General features: G+C 50.1%; 1 protein-coding gene across 3 annotated transcripts in view; it reads right to left on the bottom strand.

The window, feature by feature from the left end:
• The window catches only part of TRAPPC9 (trafficking protein particle complex 9), a 389597-nt gene that overhangs the window by 303976 nt on the left and 61465 nt on the right, over positions 1-24156 (bottom strand). For all 3 annotated transcript variants that reach the window (XM_027560766.1, XM_027560765.1, XM_027560768.1), the window contains one exon: positions 4243-4369. In XM_027560766.1, the coding sequence (XP_027416567.1) occupies positions 4243-4369 (127 nt within the window). The remainder of the gene's footprint in view (positions 1-4242; positions 4370-24156) is intronic.

Below are 24156 nucleotides of genomic sequence, written 5' to 3'. Positions count from 1 at the left end.
CCATGTTTCTGCCACGGCACAGGCTAATCTGTGCTGACTACGTATATATGTCTGTGTGTGTGTGTGTCTATAAACTAGAGACCGCCTCAGAAAATCCACGACATCACGCCTTTCTCAGCTCTCCCGGCCTCCACTGTGACCCTGTCCTGCACACGAGCACCCCCACTGCTCCGGCCATCACCGACGGCTCCTGAGCCTGGCCCTGGGGAGGGCCAGGTCACACGTGTGATCCTCACCTGTTCCCACCACGACCCGAGGCAGAGGCGGTGCTCACCCGCCTCAGCTCTTCAAGAAAGGCCTCTATCCTGCACTTTCTCTGCCTCCTCGCCTTTGCAAGCCCCTCCCGCGTGCTTTTCTTGTACAGGATCAGAATCGCTCAGTTTTCTGTTTGTTCGGCCGTGAGCTTTCCGAGGACGGGGCACCCAGGGCCTCATTTGTCTCGAGTCCAGCGCTGGTGCAACACACCAATGCGGACCTCTCAGTGAATGTTGAATGAATAAACTCCCAAAAGCTGGATTTCCAACTCAGCTTCCAAATCTTTCAAAGCCGTATCCTCAAGGCTAAGCAGTTTATCACCAACAGCGGCAAATCCCAGCCCTCTGTGCACAAAAAACCCGGCTGTGCTGTGCTGTGCAAGTCCTCACGCTGGCCGAGGTGCCACGACCGATGAGCGTCTCACGCCCACTGCATCCAGCCCGGGGGGGACGCGCCTGCAACAGCCACAGACCTGAGCGCAGTGAAGGACCCACCAGCTGGGCAACAGCAAGGAGGGCTTCACCCCGGATCTCCAGCCTCTCACCCAAAACAGGAAAGATGATCAGTACCTGACGACGCTGTCCAGGAGGTCCCGTGGACGTGCCCCCGGGCTCCATGCTTCCTGGAGGAGGGACAGCCTAGGGTAGGGTCCCAACCTCACCCTCCCCTCACCCCTCCTAAGGGAGAGGGCAGATCTGGCAGGAGAACCAGCGTGTGCGCCGCTCAGGCCCTTCTGCGGCCTGCCTGCCGAGTGAGAGCAGGGATTCTGCCTGGCTCTTGGCGAACAGGATGGGGCCGGCCCTGGGGCTCTGCCAGAGGCTGGGGAACATCTGGGCAGCCCTGAGTCACACTGGGCACGGGCTCCACCGTCCACCTGAGACAAATGTTTCTTTCTGCTGATTCCAAACTCGGGCAGAGAAGGGAGAGTGGTCTAAAGCGGAGACCTTCAAACCTTCACTCTGAAAACTGAGTTGATATGCATGGCAACTCACTCCTGGGAAATCCCAGAGACAGAGGAGCCTGGCGGGCTACAGTCCATGGGGTTGCAAAGAGCTGGACACGACTGAACGACCAAACAACAAGACAAAGCACCTGTGACAGCACCCAACACACGGCAGGCGCACAAGAGCCCTGCTCCTCCCTCCCTAAAACAGCACGCGCCTACAGGCTCAGAGAGCCGAGTCCCTGCAAGAAGGACAACAGCCGCGGGCGGAGGCACGGGAACGAAGCGCCGGGCCCAGCGCCGCTGCGAGCACCCTGCTGAACCTGGACCGGCAGCATGGACTCATGTCTGTGCGTGCTCACCGATAAACGACACCATCTCCTCGCAACACAGATAGCTCTACTCGGTGCCGCTGTCACCACCTAAAAACGAGGTGTCACCTGTCATCCTGGTAATCATCGACTCAAGTGCAGAAACCTCAGATCACATGAAAGGCTTTTAAAAACTGCAGAGGGATTCCGAGGGCATGGTCAGACAGAAAAGAAACCCAACAAGCCAGCCATGGCATTCATTCGTAACTCAAAGTCCAGCATCAAATGTCTGCCCATAAAATGTACCCAGAAAAAGTCACTCAAGGTACGTGACCTAAAGCATGACTCATTCAGCATAAACTGATGTGAAACTAATAACATTGCATTTGGTCTATGGAGCGGCCAACAGTAAAGCAGAAGTCCAGGGATGACGCTTTCAGAACAAGAATTATTTTTAGGGATTCCGTTTGGAAATGTTTGGTATTTTAAAAGCTGATACCTCAGGATACTGTGGCTAATAAGGATGATGCAAAGTAGAGGTGGGACACTCATTAGGAAAATGACAGAAAATATGTTGGTAAGAAAGCCATGGGACAACTCCGCTTACCTTTTCTCTCGGTTTTCAATTCCTCAACCTTATTTACAGGGGAGACATACCTGAGAATCTCCTGGCTATCTCTGCACAGATGGGCAACAGTCAAAGCTGCCCAAGTCGGGTGATGGGGCCCACAGGGCTGGGGCAGAGCTCCCCAGGGGAGGGAGGGCAACATGGTAGCCATGGTAACCAGTACAGTAGGGGAACTGACCAAATGAGCAACCAGATTGAGGTGAATGGGAGACAGGTTTCCCCTGTCTGAGAAGGACTTACAGATACTAGAAGGACCCCTAGGTGCTGGGTGGAATTGGAGCTTTAGGTATCAGTATGAACTCAGCTTCCAGTACACAGAGACATGCAGAAATAACCATGGGCATGAACATGCAGTGAACAACGTGTGTCTATAAATAGACGCTGCCCAGCTCTGTCCACCGTGAGCAGCAGCAACCCGACAGTGAGGTGCACACACAGCACCCAGATCTTAACTTCAACTCCATCAAAAGGAAGCAGGGCTCTTGCAGGAAACGGCCAATGTGGGACTAGGAGCAGGGACTCGGATCTGAGTCCATGACTCAGCAGAAGTGCTGGAGAGCAGGGGTGTCTGTGGAAGCTCCCAGGAGAAGGAAGCTTTATCTTCCTTCCACAGGCAGCACCTTCTCTTCTCCCAGCCACTGCAGGACGGGGAGCCGCAGCTGCCACCCTGATGCTACCAAGAACCTGAGACTAAAGCCTGGCTGCAGAGGGCAGAGCTGAGAGGGGAAAGAGGCAGGTGCTGGTGAGACTGTCTGACGCCTGGCTCCAGCCCTGCCTGAATCCCTCTCCTGGATTCTGTAGGTATATGTGCCATAAACCCCCCTGTGCCTAAGACAATCTGGGTCAGATGTTCTGAGGACTGCTTACAAAGAATCCTGATGGCTGGATCCGTTCATTCACTCAACACACACGAGCACCTAAGGGTTGCAAAAACAAAGGTCTCTCCAGGGAGCTTGCAGACAGAGCGAAGGTGTATAATCACATTCCGTAAATGAAATGGAAGAAGACGTGGAAGATGCTCCTGGCTGGCTAACCCAGTACCACTCTGTCCCCTTCTCCCTTCCCCACCTGCATTACAGAGATTGGGAGACTTAAACCCTATTTCCTCAACCTCTCTTACAAGCAGCAGTGGCCAGAAGATGCACTCCTGGTCAAGGACACTGGGGCAGAAGTCCACTGTGAGTCTGTCAAGATCATTTTTGCTATGCTAGTAAACAAAAGATAGGTGCCCTGGCCCTGGCCCTTCTTCCTTTATCCTATCCTGGATGTAGATGTGTCATCTGGACCTGCAACAGCCATTTGGTCATCATGAGGTAAAGACAGCATTACAGAGAAGCCACCTGTTTCCAACTTCTTAATAAATAAAAAAAAAATAACCTCTTATTTTCTATCCACTACTAGGTTTTCTGCTCTTTGCCACTGAAACAATTGGTAATTATCCAGAAGGTGTAATTATTTCTATCTGAGGGGCTCAGGGAAAAGGTTTTATGGAAGAGATAATCTTTAAACTAAATCTTGGAAGATGACTGAATGCCGCCAGCCAGAGCAAGGGAGGGAAAGGCCCTGTAAGCAGGAGGCGGAGCTGAGCACAGAAATGAAACCTGCCATACAATCGGCCTGCTCAGCATTTTCATGAGGGTGTATGGGGCTGGGGGTCCGCAGGAATAAGGAAGGGCTTGCAGCCAGTTGGGAGACAGAGCAGCCATGGACAGTCCTGTGAGCCCCACAAAGCAAGGGAGTGGAGGCGCTCTGAGGCCTGGGTGCCAGGGTGCACAGTGGCACCCGGACACGGGTAAGTGCCACGAGGCCTGGTCTGTCTCCATCATGCAGAAAGGCCATGGCTTGGCTGCGGAACCAGGCAGACACAGGCCAGAGTGGCTCTGCCAGTGGAAAGGAACATGGCGACAGCTGTTCTGTGATGGCCCTGGTCTGACTCTCATCTATGAAACACACTTCACAGGCAGCAGCTGAGACTTCACGAGACAACAAACCAAATACATAAGCAGCCACAAACGGGAACCCTGCTGCAGATCTACATCCCTGCTCAGAACAAAGCAGGCGCTAGGAGCGAGCTCGCCTCCTGCGCTCCGGCCAGCTTGTCCTACCTGACGATGGGCAGCTTGGTGAAGGGCACTGGGGGCAGCGTGAGCCCGTCTGGGAGGGTGAGGAGTTCCATGGTCCCGGGACACTTGGAGGTATAGTTCTCCAGGCTCTGTGTCACATCCTTTTTTTCTGATGAGAAAATAAAAATAAAGGTTAATTAAACCAAAGAAAAAGGAGGGGAGAGTGATTTTTTTTTGCTCTATTTTTTTGAGCAAAAATAAAATTCTTAACCCAATACTTGACAGTCCAATAAGTCCAATCTTCTGACAGAAATAAAGGGGCAGCGACCACAAGAGACAAAAAGAATCCAGAAGCTTTATTCAATTTGTTTAAATAATCACTGGTGGCTGCTCCACATAAGGGTCTGTGGATAAAAAGGAAATTAAGCTACCATCTCCTAGGAGATTTCATTTTCCAAGAGAATAAAACCTTATCAAATTTCAAGAAAGTCGATGGGTGGGCAGGCAGGACTAGAGAATTGGTACATTTTATTACTTAACAAATATTTTTCCAGCAATTACTAGGTACCAAGCAAAATGCCAGGGTCTGTCCCCAAGGAGTGCACAGTCCGTCTGTATAACAGATATTTAAGCAAATAATTACAAATCAATATTTTTATTTAAAAGTAAAGCTTTTTGAGACAAGCTTTGTGGTTTTCCACACCTCACCCCCATGCCTTTCACTAGGAGGGAGGAGGGGAGGATGCAGGTAATAGAGGAAGTTTGCTTGTCACCCACAAGGGGCTCCAGACACAAGCTCACAGACTCTGTGACACCTCAGAGCTCGAGAGTGCCTCCTGCTGGAAAACCCGTGGTAGCTCGGAAGGCAGGCATCGCTGTTTCCATTTTGCAAATGGGAAAACTGAGCCCAAATGAAGTGAAGTGAAGCCGCTCAGTCGTGTCCAACTCTGCGACCCAATGGACTGTAGCCTACCAGGCTCCTCTGTCCATGGATTTTCCAGGCAATAGTTCTTGCCTGTTCTTGCCTGGAGAATCCCAGGGACAGGGCATCTTGGTGGGCTGCCGTCTATGGGGTCGCACAGAGTCGGACACGACTGAAGTGACTCAGCAGCAGTACTGGAGTGGATTGCCATTTCCTTCTCCAGGGGATCTTCCCAACCCAGGGATCAAACCCAGGTCTCCCACATTGTAGACAGACGCTTTACCGTCTGAGCCACCAGGGAAGTCAAGGCCATGTCAAAAATCCCAAGTTTGGGACTTCCCTGGTGGCTCAGTGGTAAAGAGACTGCCTGCCAATTCAGAGGACATGGGTTTGATTTCTGGATTGGGAAGATTCCACATGCCTCAGAGCAACTGAGCCTGTGCACCCCAACTTCTGAGCCTGTGCTCCAGAGCCTGGGCACCACCTCTACTGAGCCCACAAGTCCAAGAGCCCTGCTCTGCAACAAGAGAAGCCACCGCAAAGAGAAGCCTGCACACCGCAACCAGAGAGTAGCCCCCACTCGCCACAGCTAGAGAAAAGCTTGAGCAGCAACGAAGACTCAGAAGAACCAAAAGTAAAGAAATACATAAATAAAGTTATATTAAAAAAAAGTCCCGTGTTTGCCCCTCAGCCTGTGGCATCCTCACTCCCGCACTCAGAGGTCCATGCCCGCCTGCTTCCTGTCCCGGCTGGCAGGGAGGGTGGAGGACTCGGGGGGAACAGGGGAGCACAGCACAGGGGTGGAGCTTCGGGCCAGGCAGTGAGGCCGGGTTCCAGGACTCGGTCTGGTTCCTCCGCGTCTGTGGGCTGAGCACCTGAGCGGGAGCCCTGTCCTGCCATCTACAGAATGACCAAGAGGGAAACGAGATAAAGGATTACAAACAGAGGCTGGTGGACGCAAGGCTGTATGCGGAGGAACACTGACACTGTGACCACCGTCACGGGGCCTGCGGGCACGGGAGGCTGGCACAGAGCGCGCGGGGCCGCACAGGGAGGCCACAAGCTCCCAGACCAGAGACTGCACAAAACAACGGCCAGAAAGGGACAGCCCAGTTCTCAGGCATGTGTATTAGTGGGTTAAGGGGTTTTCTGAGTCTAAGCATCATTCCTTAGGGAGCAGGAAGACAGGAAAGCAACCAGAATCAGCCTGGATATAATACAGTAATGCCAATCTGCAGCACAAACAAAATTCTTTAAACAATCAAATCATCTTCAATTTACAGGCAGTAAATCTCCCAAGACAGTGTACTAAAAAGCAGAGACATCACTTAACCGACAAAAGCCCGTGTAGTCAAAGCTATGGTTTTTCCTGTAGTCATGTATGGATGTGAGAGTTGGACCATAAAGAAGGCTGAGCAACAAAGAACTGATGCTTTTGAACAGTGGTGTTGCAGAAGAAGTCCCTTGGACTGCAAGGAGAACCAACCAGTCAATCCTAAAGGAAATCAGTCCTGAATATTCACTGGAGGGACTGATGCTGAAGCTGAAGTTCCAGCACTTTGGCCACTTGATGTGAAAAGTCAACTCACTGGAAAAGACCTTGATGCTGGGAAAGACTGAGGGCAGGAGGATAAGGGGACGACAGGATGAGACAGTTGGATGGCATCACCAATTCGATGAACGTGAGTCTGAGCAGACTCCAGGAGGGAGTGAAGGACAGGGAAGCCTGGTGTGCTGCAGTCCACGGGGTCACAAAGAGTTGGACATGACTTGGCAACTGAACAACAGAATCTCCCAAAAGGCTCCCACTAAGAGCACTTAAGTGACCTAACTTGCATTACGTTGGGCAGAGCACTCATGGGTTAGGCACCTGATTAGGTGGAGCTATACTCTCCCAGTAAGCCCTGCTGAAATAAGACAGGTATGAACCTGAGAGTGACGCTCAATGCCTCCTGCAAAGTCACCCAAGGAGGAATGGTACCCAGCTGTCCTGCTGGCTGGCTGCAGTTAACAGGACAGACACAGTGGGGACGTGCACGGCCGTGGGCCTCACTGCAGGGTCTCCGGCTGGGAACCTCCCCTGTGTCTTAGCCTCTCCTTTTGGGCACTTCTTCTGGGCAGGATTTCCCACGTGGGGTATCAGGCCGGCTGTGGAAGCCAGGTAAAGGGTGAACACATGTTCACTTATTTCCCTCGGTCTCTACAGACCCCTGCTCTCCAGCCGAGCCCATGACTCCAGCCACGTGCATTTGCCTTCTCCTCCGTCAGGGAAAATCCTATTGTTCTCTAGAGATGACAGACGGGCAGCCACCTGCCTCTGGAGCAGAACAGGGGCTACAGGGACACCACCAACTCATGAGCTTTCCAGCTAACTCTCCCTGAAGTGATCTGCACTGGTAAGGCAACACGGCTGCAGCAGGGAGAATGGGGCTGGCTTCCAGGAACACGGACTGTCACATAACTTCATGTGCATCTGCAATGTGGGGCCCCTCCGGGACACGGTTCCTCAGAGACACATGACATCTGCTGTAGAAACTTCACAACTGACAACAGAGGATGAACACACGGTTGCTGGGCAGAAAAGGAGGCTTCGTGTCCAGGGGAAGAACTGTAGAAACCTCAGAGATGGAGAATGACAGAGCAAGCTCAGATCTGCTGAGGCAGCCTGCACGTCCACGCTACGGTCCACGGGCCAGCGCTGTTCTTAGCACAAAGCGCCAGGAAACACGTGCATCACTAGGACGATTCCATGCACAGAGCACATGCTTTGGGCCAGATCCTACACTAGGCCCCTCAGAAGTGAGGCCCTGGCGTATACAGCAGAACTCCAAATCCTCGCCACCCAAAACAGGCATGAGACACCCTCCCACAAACAAAGTTCCTGCCCTGGAGGGAGGGTCTGGGCATTATCATCTCCTTTTGAAAGGTGATAAAAATGAACTCAGGGACAATCTAGGAAATTTGATTGTGGATTGGTGTTAAATGCTACCAAAAATAATTATTAATATTGGGGTATAACATTAACATTGTGATTCTATTAGAAAACGTCCGGTTTTTTTTAGCAATGCATACTAAAGCATGAAGGTTTGAAATGGAATGATGCCTCTGGGATTTTTCTTTAAAATAATTCAACAAATAGGAAAAGTCAGAGATGAAGAAACTGAAAGTCACTCAGTCGTGTCCGACACTCTGTGACCCCATGGACCATACGGTCCATGGAATTCTCCAGGCCAGAATACTGGAGTGGGTAGCCGTTCCTTCTCCAGGGGATCTTCCCAACCCAGGGATCGAACAGAGGTCTCCTGCATTGTGAGCAGATTCTTTGCCAGCTGAGCCACCAGGGAAGCCCAGAGATGAAGTAAATATATAAAAATCTTGATACTTCTGAATCTGGGAGACTGTTACATGGAAATTCATTTAATTGTTCTTTACACTACTATATTGAAATTATTTCATGGTAAAAACATTTAATGAGCTTGATGCAGTAAAATGATTTGCTCCAGGTCATACAGACAGGAACAGATTTGAGATTCAACCCCAGTTGGCTGAGTCTTCCTGTCCCCACAGATCAGGCCTGACAACAGAGACCCAGTGTTACTGAGGCAGACACAGAAAGTCAAGGCCACGGTGGTTGCTCACCTCCGTTCCACATGCCAAGCCGCGAGGAAGCCTGGGATCAATCCAAAAGTCCTCCTAACCACACGACAGGGCCACAGAGACGTGACAAGTCCTTAATGAATGTCACTAAAAATCAACCATCTTAGCCTACTCTGGCTGCCGTGACAAAGCACCATTGATCCTAACTTGAACAGTAAACATTTACTTCTCACAGTTCTGGACACTGGGAGGCCCAAGATCAAGGTGCCAGTTCCTGGTTTGCAGACATCCACTTCTCATCACGGCCTCACCTGGCCCTTCCTCAGGTGCGTGGGCACAGAGGGAGGAAGGGCCCCCCCTTGACCTAATCTAAACCAGTCGCCTCCCAAAGACTGCCCCCCCAGCACCACCACTCTGGGAGGCAGGTGTGCAGCGTGTGAGTCTGGGCGACGCCAGCATGCAGCAGCATCAGCGGGTCTTGCTCAGCTCCAACCAGAACATCCAACGATCACATCGGCCAAACTGGAGCAACTGATACGCTTGAGAGCTTTTTCCATCCGAGAAACTGAAGAAATCATCCGAACAGAACATTTTTAATAAAAGCCTAGTTACCACCTAACCAGACTGTTCCTTACAGGAGTAGAAAATACTATCATCAAGACTTCTGGCCACAGGCCATTTGCCATTTCAGGACTCAACACTGACATGAAAACCAGCACATCGGGACTTCACACTTTGATTGTTCTGGTCTCTCCTAAGAAATGATCCGAGACAACTATGTGTGCATTGGGTCAGTTACGATACTATAAACAGGCAGAGAAGAGAAAGAAGTATTGGATTGGCCACAAAGTTCGTTCTGGTTTTTCCATAATATGGAAAATCGGTAACATGTTATGGAAAAACTTTTTGGCCAAGCCAGTGTATCTTTTCTTCCAAATCTGAGTTAAGAAAACTGATGAAGGAAGGTGGGGGAGAGGGGAGAATACAGAGGAAAAGCACAGACGTGGCCTGAAACAGTCTGAACGACGCTTTCAGGATCGATTCCAGGGCCTCCACGTGGCGCCAGCTCTGTCGTCTTCGCTGTGCTGACTCAGAAGCAGCCACAGACACGGAGGTGGCCTGCCAGCTTCCTAAGCAGCAACGATCACCAAGCGCTTCACCCCCTCCCATCGTGGCCAGGGGACCACCTGCCCCCCAGCACCCCCACCACACTCTGACACCCACACAAGGTGGTGCTAACAGGCTAACATCGCAGCTTCTCTCCATTCACTCAGAAAACACCCTTAACGATGACTCTGGGCATTACTTGCCTTCTCTTTGGTTCATAAAGAGAAACATGATGGAGTGATGCTGAAGACCACTGTAGGACCCTCGTGCACTGCTGGTGGGATGCCAAATGAAGCAGCCACTGCGGAAAACAGTGTGGGGCCCCTCAAATAGCTAAGCCTTGAGTTTCTATGGGACCCAGCAGCTCCACTCCAGGGACCCACCCAGAAGAAAGGACTCAGGCGGACAGCCGCACAGCATGCTCACAGCAGCGCTGTTCACAGCCGCCCAGAAGCAGAAACAACCCAAGGGTCTGTCGATGGACAAATAAACAAAATGCGCTACGTACATAAAATGGAACATGACTCAGCCTCATACAGGAGGAACATTCCGATCTGTGCTCCAACAAAGATGCGCCTTAAGGACAATACGATAAGGGAAATAGCCAGTCACAAAAAGAAAAATACCTATGATTCTACTTACAGAAGGTACCGAGAACGGTCAAATCCATAGACAGACAGCAGAGCAGAGGTTACCAGGAGCTGGTAGCAGAGATCGGAAATATGTTTAGTGGGTCCAGGGCGGCTGCTGCTGCTGCTGCTGCTGCTAAGTCACTTCAGTCGTGTCCAACTCTGTGCGACCCCACAGACGGCAGCCCACCAGGCTCCCCTGTCCCTGGGATTCTCTAGGCAAGAACACTGGAGTGGGTTGCCATTTCCTCCTCCAATGCATGAAAGTGAAAAGGGAAAGTGAAGTCGCTCAGTAGTGTCCGACCCTCAGAGACCCCATGGACTGCAGCCTACCAGGCTCCTCCGTCCATGGGATTTTCCAGGCAAGAGTACTGGAGTGGGTCTGTTTGATAAAAAAGAAAAGTTCCAGAAGTAGAGAGTGGTGATGACTGCACAACATGATGAATGCCCTCAACGCCAATGAATCGTACACTCAGGGGCTTCCCTGGTGGTCTACTGGCTGAGACTCCATGCAAGGGGCACAGCTTCATTCCCTGGCTGGGAACCAGATCCCACAGGCCACAACTGAGGATCCTACAGGCTGCAATTGAGGATCCTGCAGGCCGCAATGAAGACCCGGCGCAGCCAAATCAATAAATAAACAAAAGTAAATATTAAACAAAGACAGAATGGCAAATCTTATGTTTATCTTACCACAATTTTTAAAAATCAAGGAAAAAAGTAACATTGTGCGCCGGGCACAGTTAAAGGTCCTGGAGATAGAGATGTTTAGACACGACCAAGGATGCCACAATCTAATTAATCTATTTATTATCTCTGACTTAGAGTAAAAGGGATTTGATGTCAGAGAGGACCTAGGAGCTGCAGAAGATGCGGGATTCAAGCCTGGGACCAAGAGGAAGGGCTGCGGAGTCCAGGTGGAGGTCAGGGTCACTGAGCACGAGGCAAACACGGGATGAGAGAGGTCCAGGGGTCTTCTGAGCCCAAGAAAGACAGCCTGCCCAGACGGCCTCAGTAAGTGACATTACAGAGAACACACAGGTATCATGAAACGTGATATCCAGCCAGTGAAGCGTCTTACAAGCAAGAAAAATGAACTTGGCTTTCCCTCACCCCACAGACACATCCAGGAAGCACCATGGTCCAACCACTCACGTGCCGCCACTACCAAGACGAATGATCCGCCAAGCCAGCAGTGCAGAGTAAGTCCTGTCGTGCACCGAGAAAACAAGCCTCTCCGTGACGTGAGGCTGACTGACTCAGACCAACCCGCGCTGAGCCACGGTAACTGCTTCCCGTCAGCGGTCCTCTCTACTTGCTTTTCACTTAATTTACGTGGTGACGGGTTGGAGGCCCTGAGAAGCAATCATTCAAGTACACCAGAGACCAAATATTTTCCCTCGTTGTTTTCAAATTTATAAACATGTTCTACCAAAACGAAAGGCAATGATGGGAAGCCATCAACTTGTTACATAACCAGCCATTTAAAACACTACCTAGAAAATGTGTAAATATCTCTAGAGATCTCAACATAACTCCCAGAAGGGAGGATGATCTTAAGAATCGAGACTTAATAAATGATTAGCAAGAAACTCACAGCCAATTATGAGGTAACGGTTAGATAAGCTATGGTGCAAAAACATAATGCAAATGTACGCAATCATTAAAAATGGCATTTATAAAGAATCTGCAGCATGAAAAATATCTTATGATATACAGAAAGTCAGGACTCAAAATAATATTTTTGGAAAAGTGTAACTTCAAAGATCAATCCAAATTTTAAAAAAACAGAAAACAATACAAAAGAAATACATAAAATATTAATGGTGTGTGTATTTGCCCATGTACGGTTATATACAATTTTCCCTTTCTGTTTATATCTTTCAAGATTTCTAAAAGAAGCATATACTATTTGTATAGTAAAAGTTATTCTGGGACTTCCCTGGCGGTCCAGTGGTTAAGACTCTGTGCTCCTAATGCAGGGAACATGGCTTTGATCCCTAATAGGGGAACTAAAATCTCTCCTGACGCACAGCATGGCCAAAAAAATTCCAAAACTACTTTGAGTTTTCAGAGAGCCTTGTGAAGGAAAGTCAGCGCCCGTTCACCAACGTTCCCTAGCAGTGAAGAACACAGCGCCCTAAAACGGCAGTGGAGGAAGGCGTGCTGAGGGTCCCCGCCCTGACAGAGGGGTTTCTGTAAGGACATCGACAGCCCTTCCCAGGGCCGCTGCCGCTCTCGGAAATGCTCAGAAACCACAGCAGTGCAGCAAGCGACACTGAATGAGGCCTCCCCGTCCAGCAGGCACTGTGCCAGCAGCCCGCACGTGTGACCTCATTAAATCATCCCGGCACCTCATGGAAGAGACACCACTGTTCTCCCGGCTTCACAGATGAGCAAACTGAAGCTTAGAAAGGTCTTAATCTGGGTCAGAGTGCTTCTACCTCCCCAGCAGGCTCTCACTTGTCATCAGCCATCAGCTGCTCAGCCATCTCCCTTCCTTCCAAAACTACTTCATATTTCATTCAATGTGCCTTTAACAAAGACCAAGTCTCTGCCCTATGAAAGGAAAAGCCCTCCCTTAAAGCGCTCGGCTGGGCCCCCTCACCTTCAAGGACCACGAGATCCCCTAAATCCTCAGCCTCCTCCAATGCCTGGTGGGGTCTCAGTGAACACATACAAAGAAATAATTTGGGAAAGGTAACGTTAAATTAATTCAGTTCCATATTTGTCGGCTATCTTCTTGGTAAAAAACATTGTCCAAAATGATGAAAGGTGAGTAAGCAAGACATGGTCTGATCCCCAGGGAACCAGTAATCTAGTGAGGGAACCAAGTGATGAAATTAATCTTAGGACATAATGAAACAGTGCTTAATTGAGAATCAGGTAAAGTAATGAAGAGATGAAGAGGAAGGAATTATTACTCTCTTAATAACATTGGAAACAGGAAAAGTACAAGGACCGAGCAAGCTACCATAAAAGAACATGAAAAAAAAATTGATTTTAAAGGTCCAAAATATATGAAATACAGATAACGTAGATGAAGAAAGTATGAAATTAGGCTGAAAAGATGGCCTGAGTCAAACCCTGAGCGTCCTTGAGATGGAGCTGGGCCTTTACTAGACGGGACGGGCAGTCACTGCAGGTTCTAAGGAAGAGAAGGGCGTGATTTAGTTTGCGTTTCAAGGAGAAAATTCTGGCTTCAGTGCGAAGAGTGGATCAAGAGCAGAGTAAGGGACAGGACACGATGTTAGGAGCCGATCCAAGAAACAGGTGTTGAGAGTCTAGCCTTTATTTAGAGACTGGAGAACCAACAAGGTCCCACTACAAAGCACAGAAAACTATAATCAATATCCTATGATAAATCATGATGAAAAGAACATTTTTTAAATGTATGTCTATGTATAACTGAGTCACTTTGCTATACAGCAGAAATTAGCACAGCATTGTAAATCAATGATATTTCCAGTTTTTAAAAACTGACTTAAAGTACAGGCCAAACAATAAGAGATGTAAAAGAAATAAACAAATAAACATTCCAAATTTTTAAAAAATAAAAGTCTGAACCAGGGAAATGATGGTGGAAGGGGGAAGAGGAATCCCATGGGAGACAGTGTCAAGCATTTAGAACAGCTAAGGAACGCCTCCAGGCAACACACAGGACAGAGGAGAGATGGAAGGACATGAGAAGGACTCCAACAAGCCTCACGCCTCCGAGAGTAAGAAAACGGCAACACCCTCAGGGAGACGACTGATGCAACGGAGGCCCCCACGCCATTCGAAGGACACCCCAGCCTTCACCTGGAAACAAGCTCAGAGCTCAGGAGCAGATGTGCAACGTGTGAAACCAGGAGCAAAACGTTAGTTTGCAAACAAGTACGCCGAGAGCTTAACTTTTAAAGCCTCACCACAAATCTTCACAGAACCTTTCAAATGTACGCCTTCTTTGATCCACTTTGTCATTTCTAGTTTTTAAAAACCTTGTTTTTCGCAACTCAAATAATCACTTTTGGGGGAACACAGTGTTTTTAAGCTGAAAGTTTCTTTTCCAGCTGCTCCAGTTTCTTCCCCAAGGGAAGTGTGTGAAACAAACGCACTTCTGTATCCCAGCACTGAAACTAAAAAAAGAAAAAACCTTTTGGATTTTATGACATATGATCACAGGTACAACATAACGGAAGACTTCGTTTTGCAGACACTCCTAACGTGTCCGATGCACCACAGTGCAGGAGGCCCCAGTCCCGGCTGCTGCAGGCCACCCCACTGTCCGCTCTGCAGCAGAGAGCTGACGCGGAGCTGATGGCAGAGGCGGGAAGGGGAAAACAAGGGAAACGAGGGAATGGGAACTCTCCACCAGGAGTGTCTGCAAAACGCCCAACTCCTCTGCTTTCCTGCCCGCCCTCAGCCCCAGGACACAGGGAAGTGGGCCTGAGGGTCCATCCCATCAGGATGAAGCCCCAAGGAGAGGCTTTTCCCAGGCCAAGGCCCAACCCACACTGACACCGGCAATGGAAATCTTTTCATGCATTTTCTTAGGGCTGAGCAGCAAAGCAATGAGCTGGCGATAAAATGAAGGAGAAACTGAGTAAGTTGAGCCTGACATTTCCTATCTCATCCCATCTTTGTCTTTCAAGCAAATGACAACTGCTTCTGGGCTCAGAGATGCCCTTGGTGCAGAAACAAACGAGAAGTGTGGTCTCTGACATGCCCCCATGCAGGCTCTGGTGGGTCACCTCCAACAAGGTCATCAGTCACCCAGCGCACTCAGCCAACAGGTGACAGCTGAGGCCAGCGAACAACAGCATGGACTCCAGAGCCCACAGCCAGGGTCCAAACCCCGGTTTCTCCAAACACCACACAGCAAGCAGCCCTCAGGCATATTAGCCCACTTCCTCCCATCCGGGTACGAACCGGGCCCGACCCTGTGTGCTTCCGAGATCAGGGCAGATGGGGCGCCTTCAGGGAGGCATGGCCGTGGATGAGCTCCCTCCTATGTATCCATCTCCTCACTGTAAAATAAGCCCAAGCCCAGCAGCTACCCTTGTGGGAAACTGTGAGGATTAGGCAACTCCTCCCCGTAGGGCACAGAATACAGAAGGTGCACACGACCGCAGCACACTCAGGACCAAGAAACCTGCGTCAGGGCAAGGCCTGCTCATCGCGTCCGCACCCGGAAGGTGCTGAAACTGAGCAAAGATGGAAGAGGCAGACACTCTAAAGAAACAAACAAACACTGGCTGAGAGAGTGAGAAAATGAATCAACTGAGCTTTGGGAGTGCGGGATTGCAACACGTGAGCACAGGCTCACGAGAAGGTGAGGACGCCCCCGCCTGGAAAGCAGAACTCAGAGCTCAGACTGAGGACTGGGCCACCAGGGATGCGGGAGCCATCGGAGCGGGAGGGTGGGTCGGAGCCTCACACACCCACCTCGGGACCTCCTCTGCCCCGCCTCCTGCTGGCATGTGTGCGCCCACTTCCTCAGTGGTCCCAGGAGGAGCCGTGAGCACCAGACACGCGGTCAGCTGCCAAACGCAGGGCGCTGCTGGTGACACGGTAACTTGTCTCACCAGCTGCTGAGTCGCTAAGTCGTGCCCGACTCGTCGCGACCCCATGGACTGCAGCACGCCAGGCTTCCCTGTCCTTCACATCTCCTGGAGTTTGCTCAGACTCATGTCCATCGAGTCGGTGATGCCATCCAACTATCTCATCCTCTGTCATCCCCTTGTCCTCCCGCCCTCAATCTTTCCCAGCATCAGGGTCTTTTCCAATCAGTCAGCTCTTCGCATCAGGTGGCCAAAATCCACAACATGTGAACAAAGGGAGCCTGAGCTAAGCAACAAGGAAGGAGTTGATACAATTGCCTTCTGGTAGCGCAGGCACTCTGCTGGGTATGGAGGGTCTCAATCCATCCCTGAATTGTTCCCGCCTGAGAGATGAATGAAGTCAGCCTGAGAGCAGGTGTGGAGCTGCTTCTGCTCCTGCCGCTCCCTCTGCTGCCACGCCCGCCCATCCAGGCTCCTCTCCACGAGTGAGAAAGCCCAGCCAGAGCTGAGCATCCCTCCCCAGTACGGCTTGTGGGATCTTAGTTCCCCAGCCAGGGATCGAACCTGGACCATGGCAGTGAAAACATCGAGTCCTACCCACTGGGTCACCAGGGAATTGCCTCTGGGCAGTCGTCTTACTTCCTCTGAATCCATCTACAGCACGACAAAGACCACCCTCCTCCCCTCACCCACAGATCTGTCCTTTCTCCCCCTGGGGAGAGGAGTTATTCAGACTGACAGCAGAGCCTTGAGATTCAGGATCAATAGGCCCCTTGACCTCTATACCTTCCCAAGTGCCACTAACATTATCCCCCTACATGCATGAAGCATGACCGACATGTAAGAGAGCTGTGGACACCGGGACACCAGAGAGGAACACAGACTCGCCGGTGTGCTAGGGCCACAGCTGGCCAGGCTTGGTCATCAGCTGGGAGCACATGTGGGCACCATCCAACACCGCAGCCTCAGCATAGCCTCAAACCCCCAACGTAACACAGCCAGAGACAAAGGCTCCCCCGTCTGTCTCCATCTAACTATGAAAATCCTGCAGAGAAATTCTCTCTTTATACCTTTAACAGGTTGCTGCTGCTGCTAAGTTGCTTCAGTCGTGTCCAACTCTGTGCAACCCCATAGAGGGCAGCCCATCAGGCTCCCCTGTCCCTGGGATTCTCCAGGCAAGAACACTGGAGTGGGTTGCCATTTCCTTCTCCAATGCATGAAAGTGAAAAGTCAAAGTGAAGTCGCTCAGTTGTGTCCAACTCTTAGCAACCCCATGGACTGCAGCCTACGAGGCTCCTCCATCCATGGGGTTTTCCAGGCAAGAGTACTGGAGTTGGGTACCATTGCTTTCTCCATACTTTAACAGGTTACCCCGCTGTTAAAACTCCTGATAAGATCCACCCAAAGGTCTTTAAGCTGGAAAGAACAGTACAGCCTTATGGGGAGAAACATCGACTTCTCAAGTAGGTGAAGTAAGGGACAAGGCTAATGTTTATCGAGCTTCTACTACTGCAGGCAGGATGCCAAGTGGCTGCTGCACATTATTTCTGATAATCCTCCAGCTAATCAGACATTATCTTCTTAATCTTACAACTGAAAGTAATGTAATGTAATTACATTACTTAGTAATGTAAGTAAATTGTCAAAGGTTACATTTAATCAATAGAAGACACAGGAGGCAAACCCAGGTCTGCCTCAACCCAAGGATCCTGACCCAGACGTCTCTCTGCACTGTGCCCCTTGCGGACACAAGGCTGTACTATCCCCATCCTACACACAGAGCGGTCCAGGCCAGGGACACCAGCATCTCGTCCAAGGCCGCTCAACTACCCCATGGACGATACACATACAATCCTCAAGACAGTAAACTGGATGGTTTCCCAGTTTAAGACCTGCATATGTTGAAACACTTCAGAAGTCAGAAACAAATCAACACAAGTGGTAACAATTATGATGTACTGCGCATATATTACATTTCAGGCTTTTATAAACATGTCTCCACCGCCTAAACCAGCAGAGCAAGGCAGACGTGATCCTCACTTTCCTAATGAGGACACAATGCAGAGAAAACAAGCAATTCCCTTTACCCAGCAGGTACTGAGCCCCTGTGAGCCAGACTTGTGCTAGGCTGGGGCCTGGGGGGGTAAAAAGTCTCCATTCCAGCTGTCCCGCCTTTACACGTGGATCACTACGGATAAACATCAGTTTTGGGAAGATCACCTTACGATCCGAGTAGAAGACAGAAGAGAGAGAGCGACTTGAGAGGCAAAGAGATGCCGTAGAATGTGTCGCCACATCCCCGACCAGGATGGCAGCCTGCCCCGGAGAGTGCACGCTGGTGCTTCATGCAGCAGACGGGGGGCAGGTGGGAAGCAGGCCTGCACGCCACTGCTGGAGAGCACGCACCGTGCAGACCACCACACCCCACGGGAGTAAAATGCTTCGAGAAGGTACAGAAGGCCCTTCTCAACACCACCCCAGGACGTTCTATCTTGCTTCGCCTAAAACTTGGCAAATTAGTATTTTTCCCATAACTAGTAAAAATGCACTAATATATTTGGGCTTTTGACATACTGATAGTTTTTCTTCACCTCATTATTTCACACGTGTGGTTTTTTCCTACTGAAAATGCATTTTATTAGCAGGTACTTATTATGCTGCCCTCCACAGCATTTATCTCTTCAACACACAACTAAAATGAAGTCAGAAGCTTCTCTTCATTTCTTCTGGGTTTTTGTTCAACTCCTTCTGCCCATTTCTGAACAAACAAAAGGGACTGTATAAACTGCAATGGAAACAAATTACAGCCCTTTATTGAAGAGCTCCCACCAGGCCTCGGTGACATAACAATTCATGTGCTCTGCCTCCCATCTCCTCCACCCAGGTGAAAAATGGAGCATATTAACCCAAAACCCCCGAAGAAACCATATATACCATCTGGGGGAACACGCAAGAGAATGAACATGTCAGGAATGGAAAGCAGGAAACTGAGGAATATCTGTCGCCGGAACAATACAAAAATTACGGCCTTTGTCCTTGGGTGTGGATTTGGCTATTTGGTTCAAATAAGGCTTAGCCTTTGTGGGAAATATATTTTGAAAGAAAATAACGCTTGGAGAAGGAAATGGCAGTCCACTCCAGTATTCTTGCCTGGGAAATCCCACAGACCTGGCGAGCGAGCTATACTGTCCACGGGGTCGCGAAGAGTCGGACACAACCGAGAGGCTAAAACAACAACTTGTGGGAGATACACCCTGAAAGAAGGTGACGCTCAGCCAACAGTTACCGCAGAATTTACGGGGCCGGTTCCAGGGCCCCACTGTGGCCCGGGAGCCTGCCTTTTACACAGAGGCCAGTGTGCTCTGCGGGAAACGGCTTTGACAAGTAGACACTGTTGGTGGGAGCATGGTCTCAGTGAGGCCATTTCCAGCCTGTGTCTCTGTCTGAGACACAGCCTGCCTGCCTCCTGCTCCGAGGTCGGCGCTCATCTCCAGAGAGCTCCTGGAGCCCGGGGCCTGAGGGCTCCCTAGCAAGAGGCACGGACAGAGAAGAGAAGGATGGTGCTGGCTGACCTCCATGGGAAGGACAAAGCCACCAGGACGCAGACAGTGGCAGAGGATGGCCGCAGGACAGGGAAAGCCCGGAGCAGGAGAAGTGACCCCGGGGCATCACTGACCATAACCAGAGGGGCGCGCCCCAGGCACGGAGCTGGGAATTGAAGGAGGGCTGCCTGGAGCAGCACCTGGGAAGGACTTCTCCCCCATCTCTAGGCCCCCAGGTACTTGGGGCTCAGGAGAAAAACATGGCAGCCTCGTGGGGGGCGCAGAGGAAGCAGGGCCTGCAGGAAAGAGCTGGTAACCCCCAACCCCACAGTGTGCCTCTGTGGGGGCACCCCTGGTAATCTGAGCAGCACAGTGCTGTATTGCGCTATACTGACCCGAATGACGCAAAGAGCGGACTCATTGGAAAAGGCCCTGAGGCTGGCAAAGATGCAGGGCAAGAGCGGGCGACAGAGGGTGAGATGGTTGGATGGCATCACCAACTCAATGGACATGAGTTTGAGCAAGCTCTGGGAGATGGTGAAGGACAGGGAAGCCAGGCAGGCTACAGTCCACGGGATCACAAAGAGTCAGACATGATGGAGCAACCGAACAGCAGCTGCATTTAGCCGCCTTGTTCCTTCCTACAAAACCCAAATGACACCTCCCAGGGGTAAAGAGGAAACCCCCCTCTTCCCAGGCACTTCCCTGGTGGCTCAGACGGTAAAGTGTCTGCCTACAATGCGGGAGACCCAGGTTCAGTCCCTGGGTTGGGAAGATCTCCTGGAGAAGGAAATGGCAACTCATTCCAGTATTCTTGCCTGGAAAATCCCATGGATGGTGGAACCTGGTAAGCTACAGTCCATGGGGTCACAAAGAGTCAGACACGACTGAGCGACTTCACTTTCACTTTCCCTCTTCCCGGCAGCTCAGCCCCTCACCCATAACTCAGCCTTGCTGCCCTGAGGGACCCGACTCTCCTGGAGAGGATTTATCAGAAAGGGAACTACAGGGTCAGCCATAGAAACTGCCCACCTTGAGGAAAAGTCAGGACATGACCAGGAAGTGACAGATGGTGGGGATGGGGAGGTCCCAGCACAGACCCACCTGGAACCCAAGGCAGGAAGGCTGGCCATGTAAAAGACAGGTAAGAAAGCGATGTCCTGAGACAGGGGAAAAAAACAAAAATGAAAACCTTGACATGTTCAAGAAACCAAAGGACGGCCAGTGAGGGTCACATGCTGTGAGCTTTACACTCACTGTTAAACTTGCACATGGTAGGCTGAGCTGATCCTCTGTGATGTCAGATGTTCTCAAAGTTCAGCAACAGTTTCAAGCTTCATCCTATGCTACGGAGATTCATAAAGCGCTCACAGCAGACCGGCCCACTGCTCTCGGCTTTACCTCAGAAACAGGCGGAGCACTCTCGGGAGGCGTCCACCACCCCGGTGCGTTACAACACAGGGCAATGTGCCACAGATGCCATCCCCTGGACCGCGGCTAAGAGCTGGCTTCCGGGTGTGGCTTTGCCCTGAGTACCTGGGAGACCTTAGGCAAAGGGCTTAATTAGCATCTCAAAGCGTTACAGACCTCGGCACAGCGGCTGGACACCACCTGCCTCCCAAGAAATGAGAAGCAAATGAGGCAAGCGACAGGGCTGTAAAAGAGCCTTGCATAAAAGAGATACAGTTAGTAAACGGGCACACGAAGCGAACGTCCAACCTCGCAAGTTGCCCAGAAAACAGAAATTAAAACAGTGAGGCAACGCCGTCTACACGCTCAATTGGCACAGTGCCACCGGCGGCACAATGCGGGCAGAGCTCTCAGGAGGCAACCCTGACACGCCTCAACAGCGATGCAAACGCTCAGGACGGCGGACCCAATCACCCTCCCCTGACAAACTCTCTCTCCTGCTCAAAGAGCTGAAGACGCTCACCACAGCATTCCCCATGACAGCAAAAATCAACCCAAAAGAGAAAGAACACAAATGAAAGTGTTTATTTTTAACACATTCAACAGGCTGTGAGCACTGAAGTACGCCACTCACGAGCCCCAGGGGCTAAAACAACCACTAACAGGGCTTCTTTTCGACGTGATGAGATGTTTTAAAATTGACCATGACGATGGGTGCATGTCTGTGAATACACAGAAAAGCTGAAGTGCACGTTTTAAATGGATGAATTGTGCGGTCTTCAAATTAAGTCTCAACAGTTATTTTTTTAAAAAGGAAAAGCATTTATTATTGCTTTTCCCTTTTAAAAAATTACGCATTTAAAAAAGTGCATCAGTAATGCATTCAGCCATATATGGATGCCAGTACAAGCCACTAGAGACGAGAGAAAGAGCAAGTCAGACATATACCTACCTTCGGAGAGCCCGCAGCCTGTGTGGTGTGTGTTAGTTTCTCAGCTGTGTCCAACTCTTTTCGACCCCATGGACTATAGCCCACCGGGCTCCTCTGTCCATGGAATGCTCCAGGCAAGAATACTGGAATGGGTTGCCGTGCCCTTCTCCAGGGGATCTTCCCCACCCAGGGACCGCATTACCGGCAGATTCTTCACTGTCTGAGCCATCTGTAAACCCCACAGCCTGGGTGGGGAGCTTGCCAGGTCAGTAAGTGATTGAAATACAGTGGGCACACGTGCTCGGTGGCTGGGCACACACGACTCCAGTGAGGACACTCTGAAGGAAGGCGAGCTAGTCTTAAGGCATCAAGAAGTGGTGGCCACACTGAGCTGTGGAGGGTGAGCGCATGTCAGCCAAAGGGAAGAAGGAAAGCAGGAAGTGGGGAAGCACGAGGGAGAGGAGGAGGACGAGAAACCCAGGTGGACACACCACGCTTCCTTCATCCGCTAGTCAATGGGCATCAACGGACGGTTCCCACTCTTTGGCTCCGAGGGATGATGCCACTGTGCCCACTTGTCTCTGTGTAGACGTGTTTCCAAACCTCGGGAGCACGTGCCTAAGAGCAGAACTGCAGGGGCACGAGGCACGACTGCTCATGACCCACTTTCCTCCCCAGAATCCCAGGCAACAGAATCACCCAAACCACCGTGTCCTACATTCCCCAAAAAAGCCCAACATCCTAATTCCACCAGAACTGGAGAAAGTCCTCCTACCTGAAGCTACTCCTTCTGCTCAGTCTGCACTGCTGCTGCTGCTGCTAAGTCGCTTCAGTCGTGTCCGACTCTGTGCGATCCCAGAGATGGCAGCCCACAAAGCTCCCCCGTCCCTGGGATTCTCCAGGCAAGAACACTGGAGTGGGTTGCCATTTCCTTCTCCAATGCATGAAAAGTGAAAAGTGAAAGGGAAGTTGCTCAGTTGTGTCAGACTCTTCACGACCCCACGGACTGCAGCCCACCAGGCTCCTCCATCCATGGGATTTTCTAAGCAAGAGTACTGGAGTGGGGTGCCATCGCCGCTGGCAAACACCAATTTGCTCCTCAAGGTCAAGGTCATCTTTTTCATGGAACACTACCCAAACCACCCTTCCACCTCTGAAAAGAACTGCCAGTCCTCTGAGATGCTCCTACATCCTTACTTACAGGGACTCCTCTGGGCCGTAAGCACAGCATCCTCCCACATCCCACGCTCCTCACGTCAACCCCTGGTCCCAGCACCGCCCAGAGTACGCGCCTTGGACGACCTATAGTGTGGATCCACCGGCAAAGACGATCCTTAAAGGATCGTCTACTAATTGAACTTGGGTGGATTTTTGGAGCATGTTTTTGTTTAAAAAGAGGAACACAAGCCAGGGTTTCAGGCAAACAATGAGCAAGAAATTCCCCTTCATCTTAAAAGTTTATTACAGATGCACTGAACACACTAACGTACAGAATCAGAGAGCAAGATCGAGAAAAGTGACTGAACAGCAAAAATTAGGGATCTGACCACCCATTGAGCATTGACCTATTTCATAGTATCAGGTAAGATTAAAATTTCAAAGCTGACATGGATGGATTTTAGCATATTTAAGGTTAAATGTAAATTCTAACAAAGTCAGAAGTTTTGTCCTTTGGACTGTGAAGAAATTCACAGAATGTTTATTATGTTATAAATGGAGTTCTGTTTATTACTCAAAGTGGTTCTTCTTAAGGAAAAAATAAAAAACCCTGTAAATCGGAACATACAAACCTTTCGAAACAGATAAGACAGTAAGACATTTATTTATTAACATTTATTATATTCTTTTCTTTTTCATTATAGTTTATTATAAGATATTGAATATAGTACCCTGTGCTATTTATGTGGTAGGACCTGGTTGTTTATCTAGTTCATCAACTTTATCCCCATTTCCTTTCCCTTTTGGTAATCATAGGCTGTTTTCTGTGTCTATGAGTTTGTTCATTTTATAAACAAGTTCATTAACATTCATTACATCTTTAACACAGACATTTAAAATCACATTATCTGAAAATATATTAATTACAGGTACTACTTGTATGCACCCTCACTTTACCTGAAACAATATTCAAACTCTACATCAATGTCTCTGGTACTATTAGGGACACTTTGGAATAAAATTTGTCATTAAAAAAGAAGAACCATTGGCCCCAGAACTCCTCCTATGAGTTCAGGAACACTAGCACAGACTGGAGGGGGACCCGTGAGGGGCGGGG

This window comes from Bos indicus x Bos taurus, chromosome 14 (assembly GCF_003369695.1).
Source record: "Bos indicus x Bos taurus breed Angus x Brahman F1 hybrid chromosome 14, Bos_hybrid_MaternalHap_v2.0, whole genome shotgun sequence".
Taxonomy (NCBI): domain Eukaryota; kingdom Metazoa; phylum Chordata; class Mammalia; order Artiodactyla; family Bovidae; genus Bos; species Bos indicus x Bos taurus.
Note: the sequence above shows the minus strand (reverse complement) of the source record. Positions and strands in the feature narration are given on the sequence as shown.